Genomic DNA, 24,875 nt, shown 5'->3' with positions numbered 1-24,875 from the left:
AAAATCAACCTGCAGTGTGCAGCCTGCGATTCAGCTGGAGGAGATGAGTCACTCATGATATGGGGGCCACTATGGTACTCCATCCGCTGTACTGAGAGGAAAATGGGCCGGCTTGGGGGGGGGGGGTCTCAGGGCCATCACTTTTCATTTGAAACAAAACCCTAAACCTCTCAAGGGCAAGGCCTAACCATACGTCTTGGGATTCCCCCTAGAAACCCAGTTTTCTGAGTAGAGCTGACGGGAGGGTAAATAGAGCTAGTTTGCTGCCGGCTGCGGTCATCTCGAAGGCAGGCTGTGGGCCTGCTCAGCCCGCCCAAGCCCTGACCATCTCCAGCTGGAGTCCTCGTCAGAATGTCGGTTCTAGGGCCCAGGGAGGAGAGTCCCCAGTCAGTTCTAGAACCTGGTGCTAAGAAAAAGTCCAAGTATGGGGCCATTGTTGGTGTGTGTATATGTGTGTGTTGGGGGGGGGGGGGCTCAGAGGCTGCAGTTCATGAGCTGGGAGAGCCTCAGAGAAGTGACATCACCAGACTGCAGCCAGGGTGCTGGCTGAGGTGTGTTTGGAGGTGCTGGGGAGCCGGCTCCAGGAGGTACTCACAAGTTTGCCTGTCTTATAGTCAGACCACTGTTACCGAACAATCAGAAACCAAGATACTAGAGTGTATTTCTTCACTTACTTCAGGGCCAGAAGGAAGACAGTGATCAAAAGCAAAAACCTCCCACCAAAAGAAAAAAAAGAAAAAAGAAAAAATTGAAAACCTACTAGGAATTGACATGAAGAGTGAAATAAAAGCTTGTGCACGGGGCTGGAGAGAGAGCTCAGTGGGCCAACTGAACGCTTTTCATGGAGGAGGCCTGGTTTTAGTCACTTCCAGGAGAGGCCACTGAGCACTCAAAGCAAACCCGAGGAGGCTGGCAGGCAGACCCGCCTCTAGGATGACGCACGGGCACACCCCACTTCCATGCTGCCCACAAGCATAGTCCTACGCGGGGTTGGGATGGTCACTTGAGACCAGTAGCTACCACATTAGGAGTCCAGCAGTGTAGGCCATGACCTTTCCCCGCTCACTGGGGCTGTTCTCAGTGGAGGCCACCGTGGGACTGAGGAGCAAATGAACCCCCAGAGAAGACTCACCAGTGAAACTCTCACACCATGGGCCTTTCAAGGTCCCTTCCCCCACCTGTCTGCCCGCCCACCAGGCAGTCTGCAGTACTGGCTTCAATGAAGACAGTTCGGTTTGTAAAAGGATTCCAGAGTATTCTAGATTCCGGCTACAAAGATCAAACTGGAGGCATCCTCCCGACTCCCAGGACCCACCGTCCATAGAGGCCTGACCCCCTGGGCCACGCTGCCAGGTGCTTCCTCAACAAACCCTTTGTTCACTGGTCACCCCCTTGATTTCTTTCTTGGTTATGGCCAGACAGATGTACATACCTCAGACAAGACAGGTCCAGGAGCAGAAACTCAGCAGGACAGGGTGACATGCCATTAGCCCTCCAAGGCCCCCTAGCAGGCAGAAGGCACCCGTGGTCCAAGGAAGAGGAAGGTCACTTGAAGGCAGTGTGTTTGCTTTTGAAGTTTTCTGAGAAATTAGAGACAGCAAGAAAGGAACTGGCTCTGGTCGGAGAAAGGGTGCCCTCTAGTGGTCTTTCCACGGTAGGAAATACTTTTCTTTTGACTGCCACTGCACATAGACATAAAATCAAAAAGACAGCATCATAAAACAGTCCTGACAGGCAGTGTGTATATTTCTGTTATACTTATTTTTGTGTTAATTATGAAAAAATTGATTCCCAGTCCATTATGTGGCTCCCTGATTCATGGTCTGTTAATGTCTTTGAAAAGCAAACTCAGGGCTGGAGAGATGGTACAGTGGGAAGTATGTTTGCCTTGTACATGGCCAACCCAGAATTGGGTGCCCAGCATTTTGTATGGTCCCCAAGTACCACCAGGAGTGATTTTGGAGTGCAGAGCCAGGGATAAGTTCAAGGAAAGAAGGGAGGGAGTAATTTTTTTCAATTTTTTTTATTTTTTAATTTAATTTTTAATTTTTTAGCATAATTAAAAAAATTATTAGTGAATCACCGTGGGTACAGTTACAGACTTACAAGCTTTTGTGCTTGTGTTTGAGTCATACAATAGTCAAGTACCCATCCCTCCACCAGTGCCCATCCCATTTTCCACCACCAATGGTCCCAGCATCCCTCCCACCACCCCCGCCCCTTCCCCTCCACCCCACCCCGCCTCTGTGGCAGGGCATTCCCTTTTGTTCTCTCTCTCCTTTTGGGTGTTGTGGTTTGCAGTAAAGGTATTAAGTGGCCATCATGTTCGGTCTATAGTCCGCTTTCAGTCCACATCTTCCATCCCGAGCAGGCCTTCCTAGAACCCTTTACTTGGTGGTCACTTCTCTGTCTGAGCTTCCTTTTCCCCCAGCATGCGAGGCCAACTTCTAAGCTGTGGAGCAGTCCTCCTGGTACTTATCTCTACTGTTCTTGGGTTTTAGTCTCCCATTCTGTTACTTTATATTCCACAAATGAGTGCAGTCTTTCTATGTTTGTCCCTCTCTTTCTGACTCACTTCACTTAACATGACACTTTCCATGTTGATCCACCTATATGAGAGTTTCATGACTTCATCTTTTCTAACAGCTGCATAGTATTCCCTTGTGTAGATGTACCATAGTTTCTTTAACCAGTCATCTGTTCTCGGGCACTGGGGTTTTTTCCAGATTCTGGCGTCAATTTAATATTTTTTTAATTGAATCACTATGAGATAGATTAATTACAATCAATTTAATTTTTTTTAATTGAGTCACTATGAAATAGATCCTTACAAAGCTGTTCATGGTTAGGTTACAGTCATACAGTATTTTAACACCCATCTCTCCTCCAGTGTTTTTTATTTCCCAATTTATAGTGTCCCCAGTTTCTTTCCCATCACCCCCCATCCCATCCCCAGCCTGCCTCTATGGCAGGCACCTCTCTCTCCCTCCCTTCCTCTCTGTCTCCCTCTCAGCCTCTCTCCCACTTCCTCCCCCCCCTTCCTTCCTCTCTGTCTTTCTCGCTCGCTCGCTCACTTGCTCTCTCTTGCTCTCTCACTCTCTTGAGGCTCTGTCCCTAATGGTCACCTCCAAAACTGCATCATTCACCCATGCACAATCCCATTTGTGGATTATACTGAAGATGAATAAGGAAGAGACAATTACTGATGCCCTCATTCATGTGAAATAAGAACCACTAAAGCAAATGAACTGGCAAGAGTATCTCATCCCAAATATAGGAAAATTGAAACCCATTGCATGTTCAGGGTTATTTCATTTTCTCATGATCCTGGCACTTTGGAAAAGAATGAAAGCAAGGGGCTGGAGCAACAGCACAGCGGGTAGGGTGTTTGCCTTGCACGTGGCCGACCCAGGTTCGATTCCCAGCATTCCATATGGTCCCCCGAGTACCACCAGGAGTAATTCCTGAGTGAAAAGCCTGTGCATCACCGGGTGTGACCCAAAAAGCCAAAAAAAAAAAAAAAAAAAAGCAAATGAAGCCAAGGTGGGCCTGCGTGATCTCGGGCCTGTGTCCTCTGCGCAGGACCCCGTTTCCCTGCCTTTCTCGGGGGTATTAGACTTCATAGTCTCAAGCTGCTTCTCTTGCGGGCATTCTGTGATGACCTGTCCTGGGGTGAGACCTGGGGGCCTGGCAGGAGCACTCGTGTGAAGGAGCTGCTGGGCTAGGCTGGGGAGGTGGCACAGGCTCTGTAGGGTGCTGTGTGCACTGCCCTAGGGGCGCAGGGAGGCAGCCCCGCGCCGGGTGCCAGGGTGGGCTTCCTTTTCTGTGGACTCTGTAAAAACTCTTCTCAGGACCCTTGGACACGAGCAGCCTTTTGAGTTAGTGGAACCTGGTGCCCCAGAGGAGGTCGTGGACAACCCCCACCCCCTGAATTAAACAGTTGCAGAGAACCCAGGCCAGAGCCCCTCAGAGTGACTCCCCTTGGGACTGGCTCTGTCTCCCCTGACCTCTGGGTGAGCGCCAGCTCCAGGAGCACCCCTCTGGGGATCTCACAGGCTCTGCCCCCAATAGGCAGGGGGCTAGGGGGCCAGGAGGGCAGGGGGAGCCTCCCATTGGGGATGTTAATGCAGGTCAGATTATCTAGGCATTGCTGGGGGCTGCCCGAGTCAGGCCCTGTCCCCAGATTTCCACAACCTCAGCACCGTCTGGGAGCCTTGGGCAGAGGAAGCAGCTGCAGGGACAGGCAGCAAACGGGCATGAGGCACAGGCTGCTGCGTGAAGCCGTGTCCAGCCTCCCCAAGCAGCTGGCAGTTCAGAGACGGGTGGGAGAGATGGCTTCTGTGTCAGGAAATCCCGGGAGCGGCCTCGGGCGCTGGTCAGACCCTTTCACCCACACTCTGTGCCATTCCTCCACTCAGGACTTCCGCCACAGGGAATCTGTCCCCAGACCGCCTCTTGACCACGCCCACATTTCTTCTTCTTTTTTAAATTTTTTTAATTTATTTTTGGCTGGAGCGATAGCACAGCGGTAGGGCGTTTGCCTTGCACACAGCCAACATGGCCGACCCGAGTTCGATTCCTCCGCCCCTCTCGGAGAGCCCGGCAAGCTACCGAGAGTATCTTGCCCACGCGGCAGAGCCTGGCAAGCTCCCCGTGACGTATTCGATATGCCAAACACAGTAACAACAAAGTCTCCAATGGAGACGTTACTGGGCCCGCTCGAGCAAATCGATGATCAATGGGAGGGCCTTTACTTTTACTTATTTATTTTTTATTTTTTTATTAATGAAACACCATGAGGTACAGTTGTAGACTTACACATTTTTGTGCTTGGGTTTCAGTTATACAATGATCAAGTCCCCATCCCTCCACCAGTGCCCATTCTCCATCATTTACATGTTTTTTTAAAATTTTTGTTAGTGAAACACCATGAGGCACAGTTGTAGACTTACAAATTTTTGTGCTTGGATTTCAGTTATACAATGATCAAGTACCCATCCCTCCACCAGTGCCCATTTCCCACCACCACGGGTCCCAGTATCCCTCCCACCCCCCAGGCCCCCCATCCCAACCCTGCCTCTGTGGCAGGGCATTCCCCTTTGTTCTCTCTCTCCTTTTGGGTGTTGTGGTTTGCAAAAGAGGCAATGGGTGGCAATCATGTTTGGTCGATAGTCTACTTTCAGCAACCCACATTCCTCCTTCTCCGATCCCCGCATTTGCACACTAGCAATGCACACCCCGTGTACAAAGTTTTGCAAGTAGCCTTAAGTCCGTGGCCACAAGGCAGTCAGCTCAGTATGGGCAGGACCGTGACAGAAGAGGGACAGGGAGAGGCGCGGGGACCCCGGATGCCACCCGACTGTTGTCGTGAGGCCCACAGCAAAGTATAGACTGTGTAAAGCGCTGGTCACAAAATGCCACGCCGCCCAACCTGGGGCTGTAGTACGTGCAACCCTCTAGCCCCCGAGGGTCACACACAGCAACAATGTGTGGATGCAGCACGCCCCCCTGGGGCATCACTGTCTGCCCCCTTCCCCGTCACCTGCTCCCAGAGCAGTGCTGTCACCACACACAGGCCCCAGTGCTGCCTTGATCCCTGCCAGCCCCCGACGGAGTGGCTGTCAGGACTGGCTTGATCCAGAGTCTTTAAATGCCTCCATAGGCATAGGGAGGTCGTGAGCTGAGGGACCCCCATAGGTGCCGTCCCAGGCTCCTGTGGGTTGGTGGGGTGCCCCTGGCCTCCAGCACCTGGTGTTGACTGCTATATCTCTCTGCTCCCCTTCCCATACATCTTTAAGCATGTGGCATTGCTGCCTCTCTGCCCACTGATGCCCACACCTTCCCCCACAGGAAGGTGAATGTTCCTACCTGCTTTCCAGGGTATAGACTGACCAGGCAGAGAATCGCTTACAAGCCAAGGTGAGGGGGCGAGGGGTTCCCTGACAGGCCAGAGCCTGCTGAGAATGCGGGTGCTGTCTGTCCCCTTATTTCTAGCTGCACTCTCCCTGGAGCCCTGGATTTTGAGGGGGCAGGGGGTGGAGGTGACAAGCTCCCGTGCCTCCCCCAGGTGTGGCTGTGGGTGTTGTGGGCATTGCTGAGGCTGGCTGCAGGACTCTGCTACCCCCAGAGCTCAGTGGCTGTTCTCTCGTTCCTGCCATTCCAGGGATACCACATCCAACTCCTTGACGCCCGAGGATGTGGAAGATTTGCACCTGGGGCAGGATGCCGAAATCTGCCTGCTGCGCTCCGGAGAACTGATGTGAGTGACGCACGCCACCCTGAGGGAGGCCACGGTGGGGGGGGGGGGGGGGGGGGAAGTGCTCCCTGGCCTGCGCTGGGGAGCACCCTGAGGTGCACACTTGGCTGATTTGGCTCACCTCTCCTCCGCTTTAGGTGTTGTTCATGAAGGGGTCAGTATTTCCTTTGTAGTTCACACTGCTGGGTTGTTCCTTTTTCTTAACTAGTTCTATTTTAGGCACCGTGATTGACAGTACTGTTAATAGCCAGCATCACACATACATCAGAGGCCCCAGAGTGTCTGCTACCCTCCATATTTCCTATCCCCTGGCCCAGGATGAGCGAGCTTCCCACTGAAGAGCAGTTCCCAGTTCCTGCTGCCTCTGCCGTTTGAGGTTTCCTCACTCTGTTTGTTTTTGAATCACTGTGAGATACAGGTGCAACAATTACAAAGCTTTCATGTTTGAGTTTTAGTCATACAATTCAAACAAGCATCCCTCCAACCAGTGCACATTCTCCACCACCATTGTCCCCAGTGTTCCCACCCCCCCACCCCCCCCGCCCCGACTTTCCAACCCTACCCCTGATTCCATGGCAGACATTTTCCCCCAAACACTCTACTTTGGGGCACTATGGTTTGCAATACAGATACTGAGAGGCCATCACGTTTGGTCCTTTATCTACTTTCAGCACACATCTCCCACCCTGCACGATCCCTCCAACCATCATTGACTTAGTGATCCCTTCTCTATTCCAGCTGCCTTCTTCCCCAGCTCATGAGGCAGGCTTCCAACCATGGAGCAATATTCCTGGCCCTTGTGTCTACTGTCCTTGGGTGTCAGTCTCATGTTATGTTATTTTATATTCCACAACTGAGTACCTCTCTTTATCTGACTCATTTCAATCCTCCGTTTGTCCCGGGTTTGTTCATTCCTTCTGACAAGCCTCACTCCACTGCTGGGATTTCAATTAGTAATTCAGTGTGGCCACCAGTCAGCCTGGCAGGCGCACAGCTCGCTCGGTAGTGGCTTCCGCCGCTGGGGACCTCAGCACCCTGCCAGCTCCCTGTCTGCTTCTGCCAGAGGGGACAATGCAGGCCCCACAGGCACCATGATGAAGATGAGAACTGTCATGTCCCCCCAAAAGTGCTCCCTTTGGACCCCCTTCCCTCGCTCCATCCTGTGTGTTCTTCCTTACACTATATTTTCTTTTCTTTTTGGGGGGGAGGGATAGTGGGGGTGGCCACACCTGCTTTACTCTGGGCTTACTCCTGCCTCTGGTCTCAGGGCTCCCCCCAGGAAGCCTTGGGAGACAGACCCATTGTGATGCTAAAGATCCAGCCTGGGTCAGTTGGCTGTACGTAGGGCAGGCGCCCTGCCCACTGTACTGTCTCACCAGCCTCTTAGTTTCTAATTTTTAGCAGTTAATGGTAATTTGGTTTTATATTTTTATAATTACTAATATTTTTTAGATTTCAATGGGAAGAAAGTAAATCAGGTGAACTCAGTTCTGTTGTAAGTGTTCACTGGCTTATTTTTATTTTGTTTTTCTCCTGTGCATTGATTTTTATTTCCTTACACATGTGAGTGAAATTATCCATACTTGTTGTATTTCTTTTGACTTATGTTTTGCATAATCTCCTCAAGTTCTTTCCATTTTACTGTGAATGGCAAATTTTCATGCTTTTTTTAAAATCACTGAATAGTACTCCATTGTGTGTATATACATGTGTGTGAATATATGTATCACATTTTATGGATCCAATCATTTATGATATGGACAGACTCATTTTCATATCAGCTCTTTTAATTAATGCCGCCCTTTTTTTCTTATTGTAAAAGTGGTTTTCATTTTGCATTTTCATTAAAAAGGAAAATTCAGGTAACAGACTACTTTGGTATAGAGTTTTTTGGGCATGCGTATATAATTTTTAAATATATAATTATCTATGCTGTAGTTGAATAAGGCTGGAGCGATAGCACAGCGGCAGGGCGTTTGCCTTGCACACGGCCAACATGGCCAACCCGAGTTCGATTCCTCCACCCCTCTCGGAGAGCCCAGCAAGCTACTGCGAGTATCTCGCCTGCACAGCAGAGCCTGGCAAGCTACCCGTGATGTATTCGATATGCCAAACACAGTAACAACAAAGTCTCCAATGGAGACGTTACTGGGCCCGCTCGAGCAAATCGATGAACAACAGGAGGACAGTGACAGTGACAGTGATGCTGTAGTTAAATAGATAAATGATATATATTTATACATATAATTTTAATGTACATTAAGAGTCTACATTTTAGTTCACATTGCCTACATTATTTTCCTTTATCAGACTTTTCCTCTGCTCTTATGCTCCATGACTTTATAATTAAACACAGGCAGCTGCCCATCCTCATTTTTTTTTCATGCCATCTGCCTGTCAGAGACTGTTCTAGGTCCTTAGAGAACAGCAGTGAACAAAACACACTTTCTTGCCCCCATGAAGTCTCTGTTCTAACAGTGCTTGATAGCCAGTAATCGTAGGTAAGTGAATTAATCGTGCCATGTGCTCCAAGGTGATGCTTGCTGTGATATAGAGACAGGAGGAGAAGAAGGGAGGATTTGCAGTTTGGACGGGAGAGCCTGACCTGTGACCTCAGGCACATCCCAGCCCAAGAATGGCAGGGAGGTGCAGGGTCCCACGAAGTGGAGAGGGGCACCAACACCACTGTGTTTCTGTGATCTGTGTCAAGACACAGCTAGAGAAGGCGCCCTGGGCAGAGGGTACACCTATAATGCTTCTGACAGCGGCTCTTATCCACCCACTGAGGGCTAGAAGCCCCTGTCTCCAGGACCACCCTGCCACCCCTGCTTTAGAGAGAGTTGAGGCATTTGCATATGAGAACTCATAGGAGTGCCTGCTCAGAGTCTTGTAGCAGACCTCCGATTTCAGCATGAAGAGGGACCCCCGACAAGTCTAGAGACTCCCAAGGAGAGGATGCTTCCTCTGTGCTCATTCAGTAAAGGGGCAAGGCAGGAAACTGACCAGAGCCAGGGAGAAGGCTGCCAGGAGTTGCCTAGCGGGCCACTCCAGGAGAGCTCTGCAAACAGAAGGCTCAGTGCCCACCTGTCCACGAGAGGCGTGGAGTGGATCCCGCTAGCCTCTCACTGCCCCAGGCTTACAGCGGCCACTCCAGCTTTGTGCCAGCAAGGACTGTTCACTATCTGCTCTCTATGCCCAGCACCTGCAACGATGGTGTGTACCGAGTGCTCAGGAAGCATCTGCTGGTGTGAGCTGTGCTTCTCCCATCATCAAACTTGCCGGTCAAGCTCTGTCCTCTCAGGAGCCTCCAGGATCTCCAGCCACCTCTAGGCCCCAGATGACCTGGCCGGCGGACCCAGACTCCTTTGATCACGCCCTTTCCTGCATTTCTGTTTCAGGATAAAATTGCCCCTCACGGTTGATGAAATCACCAACTTTGGGGAAAGCAAAAGGGAACTGTTCGTGAGATCTAGTACCTACAGCCTCATCCCCATCACCGTGGCTGAGGCAGGCCTCACCATCAGCTGGGTCTTCTCCTCTGACCCCAAGAGCATCTCCTTCAGCGTTGTCTTCCAGGAGACCGAGGACACACCGCTGGATCAGTGTAAGGTAAGGCCACTCGTACATTCCTCCTCCCGGAGCAGGGCTGGGGCCAGCTCGCCTCCAGCTGGGCAGGAGGGAACCAGAACCGGGGCACCCTGTCAGCTGCATCACAAGGAGCAGATAGTGCCCCTGGGCTTCTTCAGCTGGGAGAAGAGGAACCCGGGGACCCAAGAAAGATTTCATCCTGAAGGCCGTCTTGTTCTCAGAGGGCTTTGGTCTGATCTGCAGGTGAAACTTGGAGAAATCCACATAGATGACTTCATCTAAGGCTTGTATTTCAACAAAACTGTCCAGGACAGGAAGAAAATTGACCCGAACTAGAGGGTCCCCATGGGAGGAAGTCCACTTTTTGCTTCTGAAGGTAGCTTGTGGTATACAGCATCTCCCCCTAAAGATGTCAGGAGAGACATACCCTTTGTTTCACTTTCTGGGCTTAAGTATCTTGTTGGCACTTTCATACACTCCAAGACAGCCTCGTCATGAAATGTTGACAATCGTCAGCTCCAGTTCTCAGCCTGGGCTGCATGTGACAAGTACCTGGGCAGCTTTTCTGAGGTCATCCTGAGGCCACACCCATACCACTAGGTGACAATCTCCAGGCATCCCTAGGTGATTCCCGGGAGCAGCCATGAGTGACGGCCAGATCCCAGGAATGAAGAGGATAGAGGGGAGTGCAGGAAGGAGAGCAGGATTCTGTTTGATTTGGGAGAGGAAGGGGGAGACCTATGCCCACAGTCTCTGTGGAGAGGGGTCAAGGGCAGATGGAGGCAGAACTGGTTAGGGTGGAAGCATGAATAGTACTTGAAAGGAAAGGAAAGATAAGGACAGCCAAAACATACCCGACCTGCACTCGAAGGAGAGCCGAGGCTGCTAAAATACTTGTAGAATCTCCATTTTTCTGTGAATGAAAAGGATTCAGATAGAGAAGGGAAATTTGAAATTGTTGTGAAACATAACATGTGTGGAGTCATTGCAGTCACATCCACTGGCCCCTTACTTGTGTGACCCTTTGGGTGCCCTCAGGAGGCCCAGGTTGAGGAACGGGAAGGCCTGGAGCCACAGGAAAGTCAAATTGATGCTGAGTGGGGTGCATTGCAGTGTCCACACCAGTTCCAGCATCCTCATGGAGGAAAGTGTCCAGAGGAGCCTGTGCCCCTCCCATCCCTACCCAGTTTGCATCTGCTGCTGGGAGGTTGCTTTGTCCTCTCTGGCCTCTGTGACTTCACTCCAAACATGTCCCCACAATATGGCTTTGATCATTGGTGTCTCATCTAGTTTCTTATTTAAAAACTCCACTGCCTTCCATTTCCTTTTTTGTTTTTTGTTTTGCCTTTGTTCTTGGGCCACACCTGGCAGTGCTCAGGGCTTACTCCTGACTCTGCACTCAGAGCTCACTCCTGGCGAAGCCCGAGATCTCCGTCCTGGCAGTCCCCATATGTCATTCCCTTTTGCACACGTCAGCCTCCCTGCATGCCTGGCTTTGAAGCCTGCCCTTCCTGAGAGCTTCCAAACCTCTAACCAGGAGGTCCTGGGGTTTGAACCCTGAGAGTGGATTCAGGCTTGAGCCCGCACAGAGAGGGTGCCCTCTGTGGGGGAAAGATCTTAGTCCTGGACAAAGTTCTCAGCTCAGGACACTGAACTCAAGAGTGCTTCACTCGGGCAGTTGTTCAAGCAGCATCTCACAGCATCGTTCTGGTGAGCTCTTTTTCTAAAAGCAGCCCCACTGTCAGGAGCTCACCACCAGCACCCTTGCTCTCTGCCCTCAGACTCCCAGCACCGACCGAACATCGGGCACTTTGTCCTCCCAGTTCAGACACTGATGAGTGTCTGTGGCAGGGGAGGGAGGAGGTGACTAAATACATGTCCACGTGATTGCCATTCTACCTGCCCTCACAGAACTGAGCTGTGGGCCTCTCTCCTCATCCTATCCCTCACCTGCCAAGTCCTCATTGCCCTAGAGTCCTGTGTGACTCCTAGTAGGAATGAGAAACTTTGGGACCTGAGACAGAGGACACAGTATTTTGACTTCTCCAGGCAGAAAGTAGGAAGTGGTGATTACGCCGTTTTCCCCACAGTGGACGCTAGGGGGCAGAAAGAGTCCGTCGTCTTTGTAGATCCTACAGCTTGGGTGAGACAGAAGCTCAGACATTCCGCTGCCCCCCCCCCTTCCACCCCCACCCTCCCCTGCCCCGGCCCTCTCTTACCTGTCAGCGGCTTTCATTTGTTCCTGACCAGAGTTTCTCTCCTGGTCGACCCTCTGTGATGCCCTGACCAGCCTAGGCCTTTTAGGAAAAAACAGGTTATCATGTGAATCATACCAGTCACATTTCACGATTATGGAAATACAAGTACAAAGAACTGTACTGGGTGCATTGCAGTCTGTTCACAACCACGAATTGCATTTCTGCTGTATGCCAGGGCCCTCTAGGACCCACAGAGGGGAGAAAGAAACTTTGGGGCAACAATGACCCCATGTTATCCAAAAGCCCTAGAAAACAGACAACCCCGATTCCAAGAGATGTGTGTTAAGATGTAGGCACGGTGGCCGTGCATGTGTTGAGTTAATCAAGGCAGATCACCGCTGGGCTGAACCAGGAGAAGTGGTTGTGAGTGAGAAAGGAGAAAAGGGTGAGCAGCGAAGCAACCAGCAGAGAGCACAGGGCAGCCCAAGCAGCTCCAGGCCAGGTGGCACTCTCCAAGCAGTGACCACTTGAGGCCACCTCTCTAGAGTGACTTCCTCCATCAAGGTCAGACCTCAACACTCAGATTAGAAGTTGTGAATTTGAAAAAATATATATATAATCAAGGACTTAAGGCTACTCTTGGCTAAACTGTCCTGAAAGCTCGCTGAGAGAGTAAAACCCAGGCTCTGTACTAGGCAAAAGGCCTATTCGGGACCAGAGAAGTTCAGTGACCTGCATGGGGCCAAGGAAACATCAGAGGAACAAAAAGGGGCTACTACAGCTATGAGAACATTCTATACAAACCCCATAGTAACCACAAAACAATGATCTGGAGCAGAGACACATCACAAATAAGAAGGAAACTGAGAAAACAAGATAGAAATTGACCTAAATAAAATGGCAAGTGGAAAACACCATGAGAAAGGAACAATGAATATGTAGAATAGCCAGAAAATTTAAAATAAATGATAGCAGAAATCCTCGGTAATGACCCTAGATGTAAATGAACTGAACTCTTCGACCAAAGGGCACAGACTGGGTAGATCGATTTAAAAACAAAACTCAGCTATATGATGTGTCCAAGAGTTCCGCTTCAGGTTAAACATAAATTTAAAATGAAGGGGTGGAAAAATAATTCTCCAAGGAAATGGAACCAAAGAAATCAGGAACAGCAAGCAGGTAAAAGTCTCCTACTGAAAAAGATATCAAAAAAATAGACATGATTTAATAATGAAAAAGACAGACACTGCACTTACTAATACGTATGCATCCAACACAGGTACACGAAAATATATAAAGCAAATAGTATCAGACCTACAGGGAGACATTGATAACACAGTAGAATGTGGGAGACCTTCAGGTCCCACCTAAATCAGTGGGTAGATCATTGGGACAGAAACTCAACAGAAAAACAAGGGTCGTAGCAATCCATTTAACCAGATGGACTGAATAGATACATAAAGTGCCGTCTAAAAGAGTAGAATACTTTGAAATTCTGCATGAAACATTTTCAGTGACACAAAACTAGTCTCAACAAATTTGTGGCACTTGAAATAATTTCAAGCATCATTTCTTATCACAGTGGTATGAAACTCAAAGTCAACAACAACAACAAAAATATGAAGAAATCATAAATATTGGGGTATTAAACAACATGCTAGGGGGCTGGAACAATAATACAGCTAATAGGGCATTTGCCTTGCACGTGGCCGACCCCAGTTCGATTCCCAGCATCCCATATGGTCCCCCGGGAACTGCCAGGAGGAATTCCTGAGTACAGAGCCAGGAGTAACCCCTGTGCATCACCGTGTGTCACCCAAAAAGCCAAATAATAATCATAATAATAATAACAATAATAATAAACATGCTAGTGAATAGCTTATTGGGTCAGTGAAAAACTTTAAAAGAAATTAAGAATTCTAGAAACAAATGAAAACCAGGACATAAGCCAGTGAGGCAGATCACTTGCCTTCCATGTGCAGGCCTGGTACTGCATGCCCGTCTCCCAAGAACCACATGGGAGAACAAGGTAGCACCCAAACACCATCTGAACACCACCGGGAATTGCCCCCACAGCAGTTTTTAAATTTGTTTTCTATTTTGTCAATTTTATTTCCATTGTTTTCTGAGAGGATCAATCTTAGCCATATCTTCCATGTGTTTGGATGTGGTGTTCTTACTACTCTGAAGAGAACGGATGCCCCCCACACCTTTCCCAGTGATGCCTCTTCAGGGAAGTCATCCCTGACATCCTGTCCCTCTCCCCTCCCTCGGTCTGGAAGAGGCATCTCTCCCAGTTTTCCTGTCCTGGCACTTTTCTTATTTATACTCTTTAGTGGTTAAGCATTTTCTTTCTAATTATTGAGGTAACATGATTTTGATGATGTTAACATTCGTGTTTGGGGCCTGCAAAGTCACTGCACTTTTACCAGCACAAACATGTTGAAGATTGTCCTTACTCCACTTTGCTCCTGGCGCTTTTAGCTGCCATATAGACTGTTTTCTTGTCTGTTTATATCCGTAAAACTCTGCCTTGGGGCAGAGACTTGTGTGGGTACCCTCTTCACTCTGGGGACTTTGTGGCCAGGAAGAAATATGCAACTATATTTAAGTTGAAACAGTGATTGTATCTTTATAACTGTTTTGAGTTTAAAACATGTTATAGGTTTAAAAAAAATGTCTAATGGAAAAATTAGAACCAAACCCAGTGAAAAAGAAGCATTCGTTTTGTAAAGCATGAAAGTGGTCACCACAGAAGCTCAGAGCTGCCCGAGAAGCCACTTAGCGGTCAGGAGAACTTTTGTTTACGTTCAGGTTGAAATGAAGACATCACGAGGGAAGTTCTCTAAGCGCTCCTTCTAAGAAAAAATTTTTCTTTCTAATTTTGGTTACTTCTGTGGTACTTCCTTTTTCCTTGTCTCCTATTACATTCTTGGTTTTGAAAAGTGTCTTTGCTGGTCAATGGGTTGAAGACCGCACTCATGGGGAAAAGGCTGGCCTTTTCAGGCACCCAGACTTTGTGTTCATTTGCTCAGATTTGCCCTCTGACCCTGAGGATGTTAAAACATATCTGGAGAAAATGTCCCCTATAACAAATGTCTGGCACTTGTGGAATGCAGAGTAAAGAGGCTGAGGACTCGGACATGTGAAAGAGCTCTGGGACATGTGGATGAACCAGGACAAGGCCAGAAGTGGCAGCCTGTGGTGGACCCGAGAGTGGGTCCCAGAGTGTTGGCCTGGAGGGGAGTGGGCCCAACAGCTTCCCAAGCGAGTGAGAATGTGCAGGGAGAGATGGGGACGAGGTGGCCCAGCCACAGTGCGCTGCCTTGCCTGTACGAGGCCCTGGGTTCAAATCTCGGCACCACCGGGAGGAACCTGGGAGCAACTCTTGCTCGGCATTGTGCTAAAGCAGACAAAAAGGTATAGAAGGAGACCTGTCCTGGACTGTGAGACCCCCACTCCTCGTGGCAGCAGCAGGGCGGGAGGGAGCCATTCCCACAGACTTTATTAGAATAAACTCCAACTTCTAGGGGAGAAAGAGAGAAGTACTCCTTGCCCTGGTGGAGAAGCAGGTGAGCTCTGGGCATAGTCCAAGGAGGCTAGCGCACCACTTATTCCGGGTTCCGGCCAGTTGGTGAGTTTAGCTGAAACTCAAACTCACGGCCCTCCTCCACTGTAGTTTCCGAGCAAACCCAGGGTGTGTGGAAGGTGTTGTGTGCAGCCGCCGCTGCTCTGGGCTCCCAGCCCTGCTCAGAGTCAGGGCTCTGAGGCTCTGAGGGACCCTCTCAGCCTCCATCACTTCTCCTTTGCCCTCCCCCTTCAGGTACTCATTCCTACCACCCGATGCAATTCCCACAAGGAGAGCATCCGCGGCCAGCTGAAGGTCCGCACACCCGGCATCTACATGCTCATCTTCGACAACACCTTCTCCAGGTAAGGGCCACCTCACACAGCACCCAGCCCGCCCACCCACCACTGGGCCTCCGGGATAGAGTTAAACCATGTTGAACTGTTGGTGATTTATCGCCACTCCCTCTGGGAATCCCTCCCCTTGGACTGTGGTGTTTCTGTGCCATCGCCTTTGTGGTCACAGGCTCATGCTGGCAGTGCCTTCGCCCTGTCCTTGTGTCCGAGATGGTCCACTCTGATGGACACACTCAAGTTCCACAGCATTTCCAGGTGTGAGGAACTGGCTTGTTCCCTCCATGTCACCGAGGAGGGCGCTGTGCACCTGTGAGATGAGAGTGGCAGTGCGCACTCACACCACCGTCCCCACAGGGTCAGTGGAACTACCATAGGCAGAGTGGTGGGTAGAGGGTCAGTATTGAGTGAGCATGGACAGTGAGCCAGAAGCCCTACTCCATGGACACATGAGGCAGTGGTTAGGCTACTGTGGGGAAAGGGTATACTCCTCTCTCTTACACTTCTGACTTCAACATAAGCTCTTTCCTGGGACTGCCTGTTTTATGAACTGGACATACTCAGCACCCAACAACCAGCCACATCCACTCCGAGCTGGACCCTGAACTAGTGGCCACATCGCATCTTGGGTTTCCCCGTTCCAGCCCATGATGGTTTTTAGAGATCGCTTGATTAGACATTCTAGGGGAAAGTGGTGCCCTCTCCTCACCAACTTCAGGCCCTGACTCCCCCAAGCTTACAGCCAAGAGCATCCATCAAAGGAGAGGCCAGGAGGGTAAGACTTGCACAGTGTCCTTGTCCCCATGAACAGGAACGTGCCTGGGGGTTGCAGGACTCCCTGGACAGAGAGCGGCCTTCAATCCCCACCTAGTCTAGGGTGACTCCAGGCAGCAGGGGGCAAAAGTCAGGGCTGACCTATGGCATCTAGCAGTGACATGCTCCACCCTGCTCTCTGTGGCCTTAGTGGCCCGTTTCCTCCTAATGTCCGTGAGCATCATCATTGCCTCACTCAGCCTCTGTGTGTGGGTCAGTAGAGAGGCAGGAGAGGGACACTGAGGCCCAGTGCCCTGACAACTCTGACTTTAGTCTACTGACATCAACTCCAGGGCTTCCGGAGATTTCCAAGTCAAGGATAATAGAGCAGATTGACAGGCCTGTGCTCACCCCCACCATATGCCTCATCCCGGTGCTGCTCCCCCCCCCCCCACTCCCTCCTGCAGTCAAAGCCACCCAGAGCCCCGAGATCCCTGGGCTCCTCAGAGCAGCAGCACAGGGCATGGTTCACAGCAGGGGTCTAAAGATGCACTTGTGCTCCCAAGTCCTGGCAGAGTTCATGTTGTCACATCCCACATCCTCTGACCCTCTGCCGGGAGAGAACTCTGGTGGATGAGACTTAGCGATGAGTACATAGCTCAGTGTGTAATCTCCAGGCGACTAGGAAACCCTGCGGCTCTCTCTCATCACCTGTGTTCGGTAGTCTCAGACCACTTCCCCACCCGGGACAGCCAATGCCATGGGCGCACAAAGGAGGAGACAAGAGCCAAGCTAGTTGGTGATCAGTTGCCCTTTATTCCATTCTCCCCACGTGTCTGTCCAGTCTCACTCAGCACCCCATTTCAGTCTCATACTGCCCTCATTCCTGTTTCCTCCTGTTCCCCAGGCTCGTCTCTCTGTGCTCTGTCTCATCACCCTGGTCTTTCTCTAGTCTCTCTCTAACTTCCCACATTGGGGGTAGCCATCAACACCCCATCAGGTAGCACAATCAACATATGAAAGCCCTTCTTCTGCTCAAGGGCAAAATACCACTTGGGGGTGTTTCTCCTTTCCTTAGTCCAATAACTAAATTAACATCTTAATTAACCACTTAATTCTACTTCTTAATATTAGTTATTAGTATGGTCACAGAGATATATTAAGCTTGTAGGGTGGCTCTCCTGGGGACATCTCACTATAGATCTCAGACTACAGTGCTCAGGCCAGATTAATCTTTTATAACCCTAGCAGGGTCCTAATCCAGCTGTTATTTTTTGGATCATGACAGAATTTGTCCATGACCATGCTGTTAGCTTATAGTTAAGTATTATAGTGCTTTGGCCTGGCCCATTTTGATGCCAGGGTAGCTCACAGCTTGCCTTGGGTCCATCCAGTCCCTTGTTTTGGGTTGCTAGGAAGTAAGGGCAACTGAGGCTTAAATTAAGAGAACAGATGCCCAGGAGTGAATATCATTCGGAGTCAATTAACTCCCAAGTTACAAAAGCATAGCATTTAACTGTCTTCCTGTGTCTATACAAAAAGGACATTGCTCTGAATTAACTGTGCAAAGGACTTAAGGAGAAGAGAAAAGCAATATATACAAGTTAACAGAGTCTGATTAAGAGAGAAAGGTGATTGATTGGTTGAGAAAGCAAAACACAAAGAGGTTACAAATAAAACAGAGGAATGGGAGTGCTGTGATGGGAGTAACCCAATAAACATAAGCTCCCTGTGGCAAGGCTGAAAAGAAAAACCAGTGTTATCCTACAGCTCAGCTAGCCAGCCACATCCTTCCAGTCATTGCCCCAAGGGCAGCTGCTGCCTATAACCTCCTTTTCTTTTTTCTTTCCTCAGATTTGTCTCCAAGAAGGTGTTTTACCACTTGACAGTTGACCGGCCTGTGATCTATGATGGAAGTGATTTCCTGTAGCCTCAGCACCTGGATTTCGATGGCTTCACTTTACACTTTATCGACAGGAAACACTACTTTTACTTACACGCCCCATAAATCACTAAAATTAAATATATGTGTATATATCTGCATATTAATACACACGTAAGTATATATACACATAATATACACATATACATATACATACACATATATGTGTGTTATTTTAAATACCTGTTATTTTAAATACATATACACACATACATATACATTGACATGTACATACACATGTATATGTGTATGTATATGTATTTTAAACCACACTGCACCAGCACTCAACCCCTGCAGCTTCTAAGGGCTCCAGCAAGTTCCCATCCAAGAGAGTCTCAGTTGTCTTCCCACCTGAAGGTGAATCAGAAATCCTCTTTGTTCGGGTCTTGGACCCCACTCCCCACCTGCCAGGTCCCTGGCATCCATGCTGCCTACCACCTGCTGCTCGGCCAGCGCCTGACCCCTGGAGATGTGTTCAGACATGAGGATCCTATTCCACCTCTTGGACAGGGAGGAGGAGATTCCCCACCCACCACCACCCCAGTCTGTGTCTCTCTCCCTCCACCACAGAAGAGTCTCGGCAGATTCATACCATGTGCAGAGTGGACATTTGCCCTTTGTTCCATTGCTGTGTCCACTCAGGTTTGTTGTGTGCCACCCAGCCAGGACCTGTCTCGGTCGGTTTCAGTGTGGCTTTGTATGTAAGTCACTTCCTCTTTTGAATGTTGATATTTAGAAACACAAACGGCCGTGAAACACAGCTCTTTCAAGTGGTGGTCCCAGCCAGTAGGCTGAATTACACTGGAAATCGCCAAGAAGGAAAAGTCCTTGGGATCCTTATTCAAAGGAAAAGGACAAATACCCCGTTGGTGGCCCAGCTCTTGGAATCCCAGTCACACTCACTGTTCAGTATCAAGACCCGCTGCCCTGCCAGCCTCACTGTATCTCTGAAGACACTGGCCAGCCACAACCAGACATGCATGCGTACACATCTGTGGGAATAAGGTGGCTGGAGCAGCGCGTTCCTGGCTGGACTCACTTGCCTCAGGTGGACAGGGCCAACTGTGGGCAAAGAAACCCTCTGTCAGGATACTGGAGTGTAGAAATGAGAAGCCACAGGATGTAACATACAAACAAAGGGGACAGTTTTTCTGAAATTTCCACCTGTCCCCTAAGATAGTAAAGCCATTCCAGACTTGGGAAAGGAAATCCGCCCTTAGGGATGAAAACCTCTCCAGTCTGTGTCTTACGATTTGATGTCCACAGAGTTTCATTGATTGGGGTTTCATTTCTGAAGTGTCCACTGACCGCAGGTGTGAACCTCACCCTTGCCTCCCAGGTGCTGCGGATGAAGCAGGGTGCACATGTGTGTGCGTGCTGCTCAACGCCAGGCGCCAGCCGTGGCGCTGCTGAACCAGCCATCCCGTTTACAGAACACCCACCAGACACTTTAGTGGCGCCTCGAGTAGGCGCTTCCCCTGATTGTGACACCTTCCTGGAAGACTGAACGAATGCCTTTTTTCTTCCTCTGATGCAAGTCTTCAACATAGTAAAGGTGCATCTGTAAATTTCAGGAGACATCTTCCATCAAAGGCTTCCTCTGAACGCCCTAAGGAGCGTTCTCTGGTGACTGCAAAGCAGCGCCTAAGCCTCTGAGGGCAGCTTCAGAATTAGAATTGCACTTTAATTGACTCATCCTCCATCCTCAGGGCCTTCGGAGATAGCAGGCCTAGAAGCCCATTTCATTCTGATCTGCCAAAGAGTTACCCAGAAGCACATCAAATGTCAGCACCCCACCTGCCACATTTGGGAGGGGGGGGGATATCTTTTCTATCCCAAAACATAATCCTTTGTAAGCATCCGCTGCACCATTCAGAAATGTTTTCTTTATAATCTCAGGATTCTAAATAAAGCAAAACACTATGACATTGACAGAAGCGTGTCTTCATTCCAACGAGCTATCGGGAATGACGAGATCAGCCAGTGGGGGTCTAAGTGGCAGTCCATGCTGGAGGGTAGAGCATTATCTTGGAACATAGCATCTTAGAAAGGCTGGAGCAAGCAGATGTTCCCAGGGACCCATGGGTACCACCTCCCCACCACCACCCTCATCATCTCTGACCCGCACGCTCTCTAATGCGCTGACCTCAACCCCGATACCCTTCCCCTTGAACTAAGACCAAACTCTGACCTCCCAGAGTCCTGTGGCAGCAGGGCTGGGGGTCGCAGTTCGCTTAGAACAAGGAGCACTTAGAACCACGATTCACTGGCGCAGGGTACAAAGCTGAACGAAAGGCCCCTCCACAACAATTTGCCCTGCAGCGCAGAGCTGGACATGGGCCACGAGTGCCACATTCTTATCACACACAGAGGGATCGAGCTCAGGTCAAGAAGACCCCCTCCCCAGCTTTCTCAGTACCACCCTGCACCAGGAATGATGGGCTTCTTTCCTTGTGAGTGTCCAAGCCTCACAGCACACCTCGAACCTCCCTCCAACCCTCCTGTCCCTGCTCCGGGGGGCACGGAGTAGTGGGACTCTCCTTTAATCAGCTGCTCAAGGATCAGTCGCTCCCACCACACTCTCTCGCACCCAGGTTCTCTCTCCAGAGCAAGGCCCATGTTTCATTGACCACCTCCTTCCCACAGCAGCAAGCACCACACTAGACACAAGAGAAACCCATCACCTCATTGGGTCAGGGGCCAGTCCCAATGCCAGGAGCATCTGTAAGACCATCAACAATCCCGTTAGTCATGGGACAGCACAGAGAATGCCTATGGCAGAGGAGGACAATGGGATGCCTGCAGGAGGAGGCTGGAGGGGAACTTGGTCACACAGTTTGATGCCTCAGCACCTCTTGTTTCAATGACCAAAGTTCTTAGAACAAGCCTCTATGCAGCCAGCCACTTGAAATAAGGACAGATTGGTTTCCTCCAGGATTCCTTTGTTAACTGGACACCCCTGGAGAGGCATGGCAGCCATATGGTACTGGGTGCGTGTGTCTGTCTGTGTGTCTGTGTCTGACGGGGGGGGGGGGGGGGGGCGGAGAGGAGATGCGGTGGTGCTTGCCACATCAAGCACCACACTCTGCAGCTCTTGGCATCAGCACCTCCATGCACTCATCCCACCCACTGACCCACTGAGCCTTGAGTAAGCCAAGATCTTTCTGTGCTTCATCCCAAGCAATCCTGGCCCAGCTCCGTGTCTGCAGGTCCCCTAAAGATTTGTGGGCTCCAGCAGAGGATCCCCAGGTTCCCAGGTGACTCCGAAGGACACTCTTCAGGGTCAGTCCTCTGGGTTTGAAGCTGCATGGGAAAAATCCAGCAGCAGGCGCTGCCCACCCACATTCATTCGCAGAGCAAATAGACAGCGAAAAATGTCTTCTCGCTATGTGAGGAAACAGATTTTGTTGGGTTTTTTTGTGTTTTTTTTTGAGGGAGCTGTTGAAGCTGGAGCCACCATAAACAGGGGGCGCCGAGCTATTGTGAGAATCACTCAGTTTGGCATCGGGTTCAAAGAAAGTTCAGCCTCTTACTCTTCCCACACCCACTGTTTTCTGAAGAAAACTGGTGAGAACCACGCAGAAGCGTGAGTGTTAACCTCTGGTCTTTGATGTGTGTCCACCTCAGGCATCCCCGGCCCGAGCTCTGTGGAAGGACATACATTGTTGTGGTTTCCTCACCCCTCCTGGCATGTCTGCACTGAAGTGCTTTCAGATTTGGCACCTCCCACTGAAACCCACAAGTGTCTCCTCACTGGGGAGGAATTGGACCTTCTCAGCTCAAAAGATGGACCAGGCGGGACAGGCCCAAGGTGGCCACCTTCCAAGAAGGGAGGCTCCTTTTTATCCAGACCAGGTTGGTTATGTGGGCGTGTGGGGCTGAATTTCATCACAAGCTCACTTTTCACTTAAACATAGATGAAATGGTATCTTTGCTTTTTTAATGAAATCACCGTGAGCTACAGTTACAAAACTTTCATGTTTGAGTTTGAGTCATACAATGATAAAACACCTGTCCCTCCACAAGTGCACATTTACGATCAATGTCCCCAGTATTCTCCCCCACTTTCCAACCCTACCCCTGACTGCATGGCAGACAATTTTCTCCCATACTCTATCTCTACTTTTGGGCATTATGGTTTGCAATACAGACACGTTTGGTCCTTTATCTGCTTTCAGCACACATCTCCCATCCTGCACGATCCCTCCAACCATCATTGACTTAGTGATCCCTTCTCTATTCCAGCGCCTTCTCCCTCAGCTCATGAAACAGGTTTCCAACCATGGAGCAATCTTCCTGGTCCTTGTCTCTACTGTCCTTGGGTATCAGTCTCATGTTATTTTATATTCCACAAATGACTGCAGTCATTCTATGCCCCTCTCTTTCTGACTTACTTCACTTAGCATGATACTCTCCATGAGAGATGGTGTCTTTAATGGAATTCTTTCACAAACCAGGATTCGCTCTGGCTGTGCTTGGTCTTCAAACCCTGAGTTGGCATCATGCTGGTGCAAAAGACCGCACAGTTAGATCATGTCGCAATAGCACTACACAACAAGCAGGCAACACGGCCGACCTGAGTTCGATTCCTCTGATCCTCTCGGAGAGCCTGGCTAGCTACCAAGAGTATCTTGCCCACATAGCAAAGTCTGGCAAGCTACCCGTGATGTATGTTCAATATGACAAACACAGTAACAACAAAGTCTCATGATGGAGACGTTACTGGGCCCGCTCGAGAAAATTGATGAACAATGGGAGGACAGTAATACAGTGAACAAGCAGTCTGGAGCCAGAAACTCAAATCCTAGTTCACAAGTCTGCAGTTTGACTAGGAACTTCTTTGGGACTCACTCATGCTAGGTCCACTGATGCGTCTGCTGGTGCTTGGCCTCTGCTCCAGGGAGTGCCAGTCACATGCTTGCAGCCTGGATGGCTGCCAGATCTCAGCAGTTACATTCCTGTGTCTGGTCAGTTGGTTGGTCAAAGAGGGGCTGTTGAGTGGTGAGAGTGAGGCCTTCGTTTCTGAGCTGACACATCTCTTGGCCTTATTCTGTTGATTGAAGCAAGTCACCGATTTGAGGGAGAGGTCATAAGGTCATGTTGTCAGGGTGTGGGGACCAACAAAAGTGAAAAATTTGGGAACATTTTTGCAGTTATCACAGAATAAGAGGCCCCTCCCTCCCTATTGCCCCCCCCCCCCCACGCACACACACACACACACACATTCAGTCTCAATTCTCACTTGTCATCTTCAGGAAAATTTTTGCCTTCTCTCCAGACACAAAGACACATATGACTTCTCATGGATCACTGTGATAGCAAAAAGAAGAATGTGTTTTTTAAAAGGGAAAGGGCAAGGGGTTGGAGCGGTAGCACAGCGGGTAGGGCATTTGCCTTGCACGTGGCTGACCTGGGTTCTATTCCCAGCATCCTATATGGTCCCCTGAACACTGCAAGGAGTAATTCCTGAGTGCAGAGCCAGGAGTAACCCCTGTGCATCACCGGGTGTGACCCAAAAAGCAAACAAAAGGGGGGGGTGGTTGGGAAAGGGCAAGAACAAGGAGAGGACAGACTCAAGAACTGCATAACCATACCCTGGAAGACAGGGCCACAGAACATAAGTCACCCACATATCTGGCTGAAGCCACTTGAAGTTTAACTGTGGCAGTTTATGATAATGGGGCTTGGGGCATCTGCCAGGACCTGGGAGAGGATGGCAGAGGTGGGAAACTTGCACTTTTCTCTTGATTACTCATCAATACAATAGGCTTGTTCAATTGCATGCAGTTTGGCAGATTTGTTAAATCTGGGAAGAACACATTCACATCAGTTGATGACTATCTACATTTCCCAATATACCAGCAAATATCCAGTTCTAACCAGCTGATTCATAACAAAGTGGTTGTTATTGTCTTCCCCAGAGGGTCCACCATGCAACCTTCAGCAGGCCAAAACAAAGCTAGGGAGGGGGCTGGTAGAAAGCCATGCTACTCAAAGTTCCTGCTGCCCTTCCTTGGGGCTGGCCCAGGTAGGGTCTCCCATCCTCCTGACCCAGACCTGTGTGAGAAGAGAGCACCCTACATTCCACAGGGGAATGATCATCGAGAAAGAAGGGTTCGACAAGATCAGATTCTAGTAACAAAAACACAAGTCCAATTTTCTTTTCAGAGGAGGCCCACACTAAACTGTGCTTGGGGCTTGCTCCGAATGAAGTTCT

General features: G+C 49.7%; 1 protein-coding gene across 1 annotated transcript in view; it reads left to right on the top strand.

Moving 5' to 3' along the window:
- Positions 1-20,586, top strand: part of FYCO1 (FYVE and coiled-coil domain autophagy adaptor 1) — a 72,097-nt gene extending 51,511 nt beyond the window's left edge. Inside the window, exons 15-18 of the mRNA XM_056129425.1 lie at positions 6,164-6,259; positions 9,655-9,865; positions 15,866-15,975; positions 18,571-20,586. Of these exons, the coding sequence (XP_055985400.1) occupies positions 6,164-6,259; positions 9,655-9,865; positions 15,866-15,975; positions 18,571-18,646 (493 nt within the window). The 3' untranslated portion in view covers positions 18,647-20,586. The remainder of the gene's footprint in view (positions 1-6,163; positions 6,260-9,654; positions 9,866-15,865; positions 15,976-18,570) is intronic.
- Positions 20,587-24,875: the final 4,289 nt, after the last annotated feature.

The sequence above is a fragment of the Sorex fumeus genome, unplaced genomic scaffold, assembly GCF_029834395.1.
Source record: "Sorex fumeus unplaced genomic scaffold, SorFum_2.1 ptg000072l, whole genome shotgun sequence".
Lineage (NCBI taxonomy): Eukaryota > Metazoa > Chordata > Mammalia > Eulipotyphla > Soricidae > Sorex > Sorex fumeus.
This window is presented reverse-complemented; position numbering and strand designations above follow the sequence as displayed.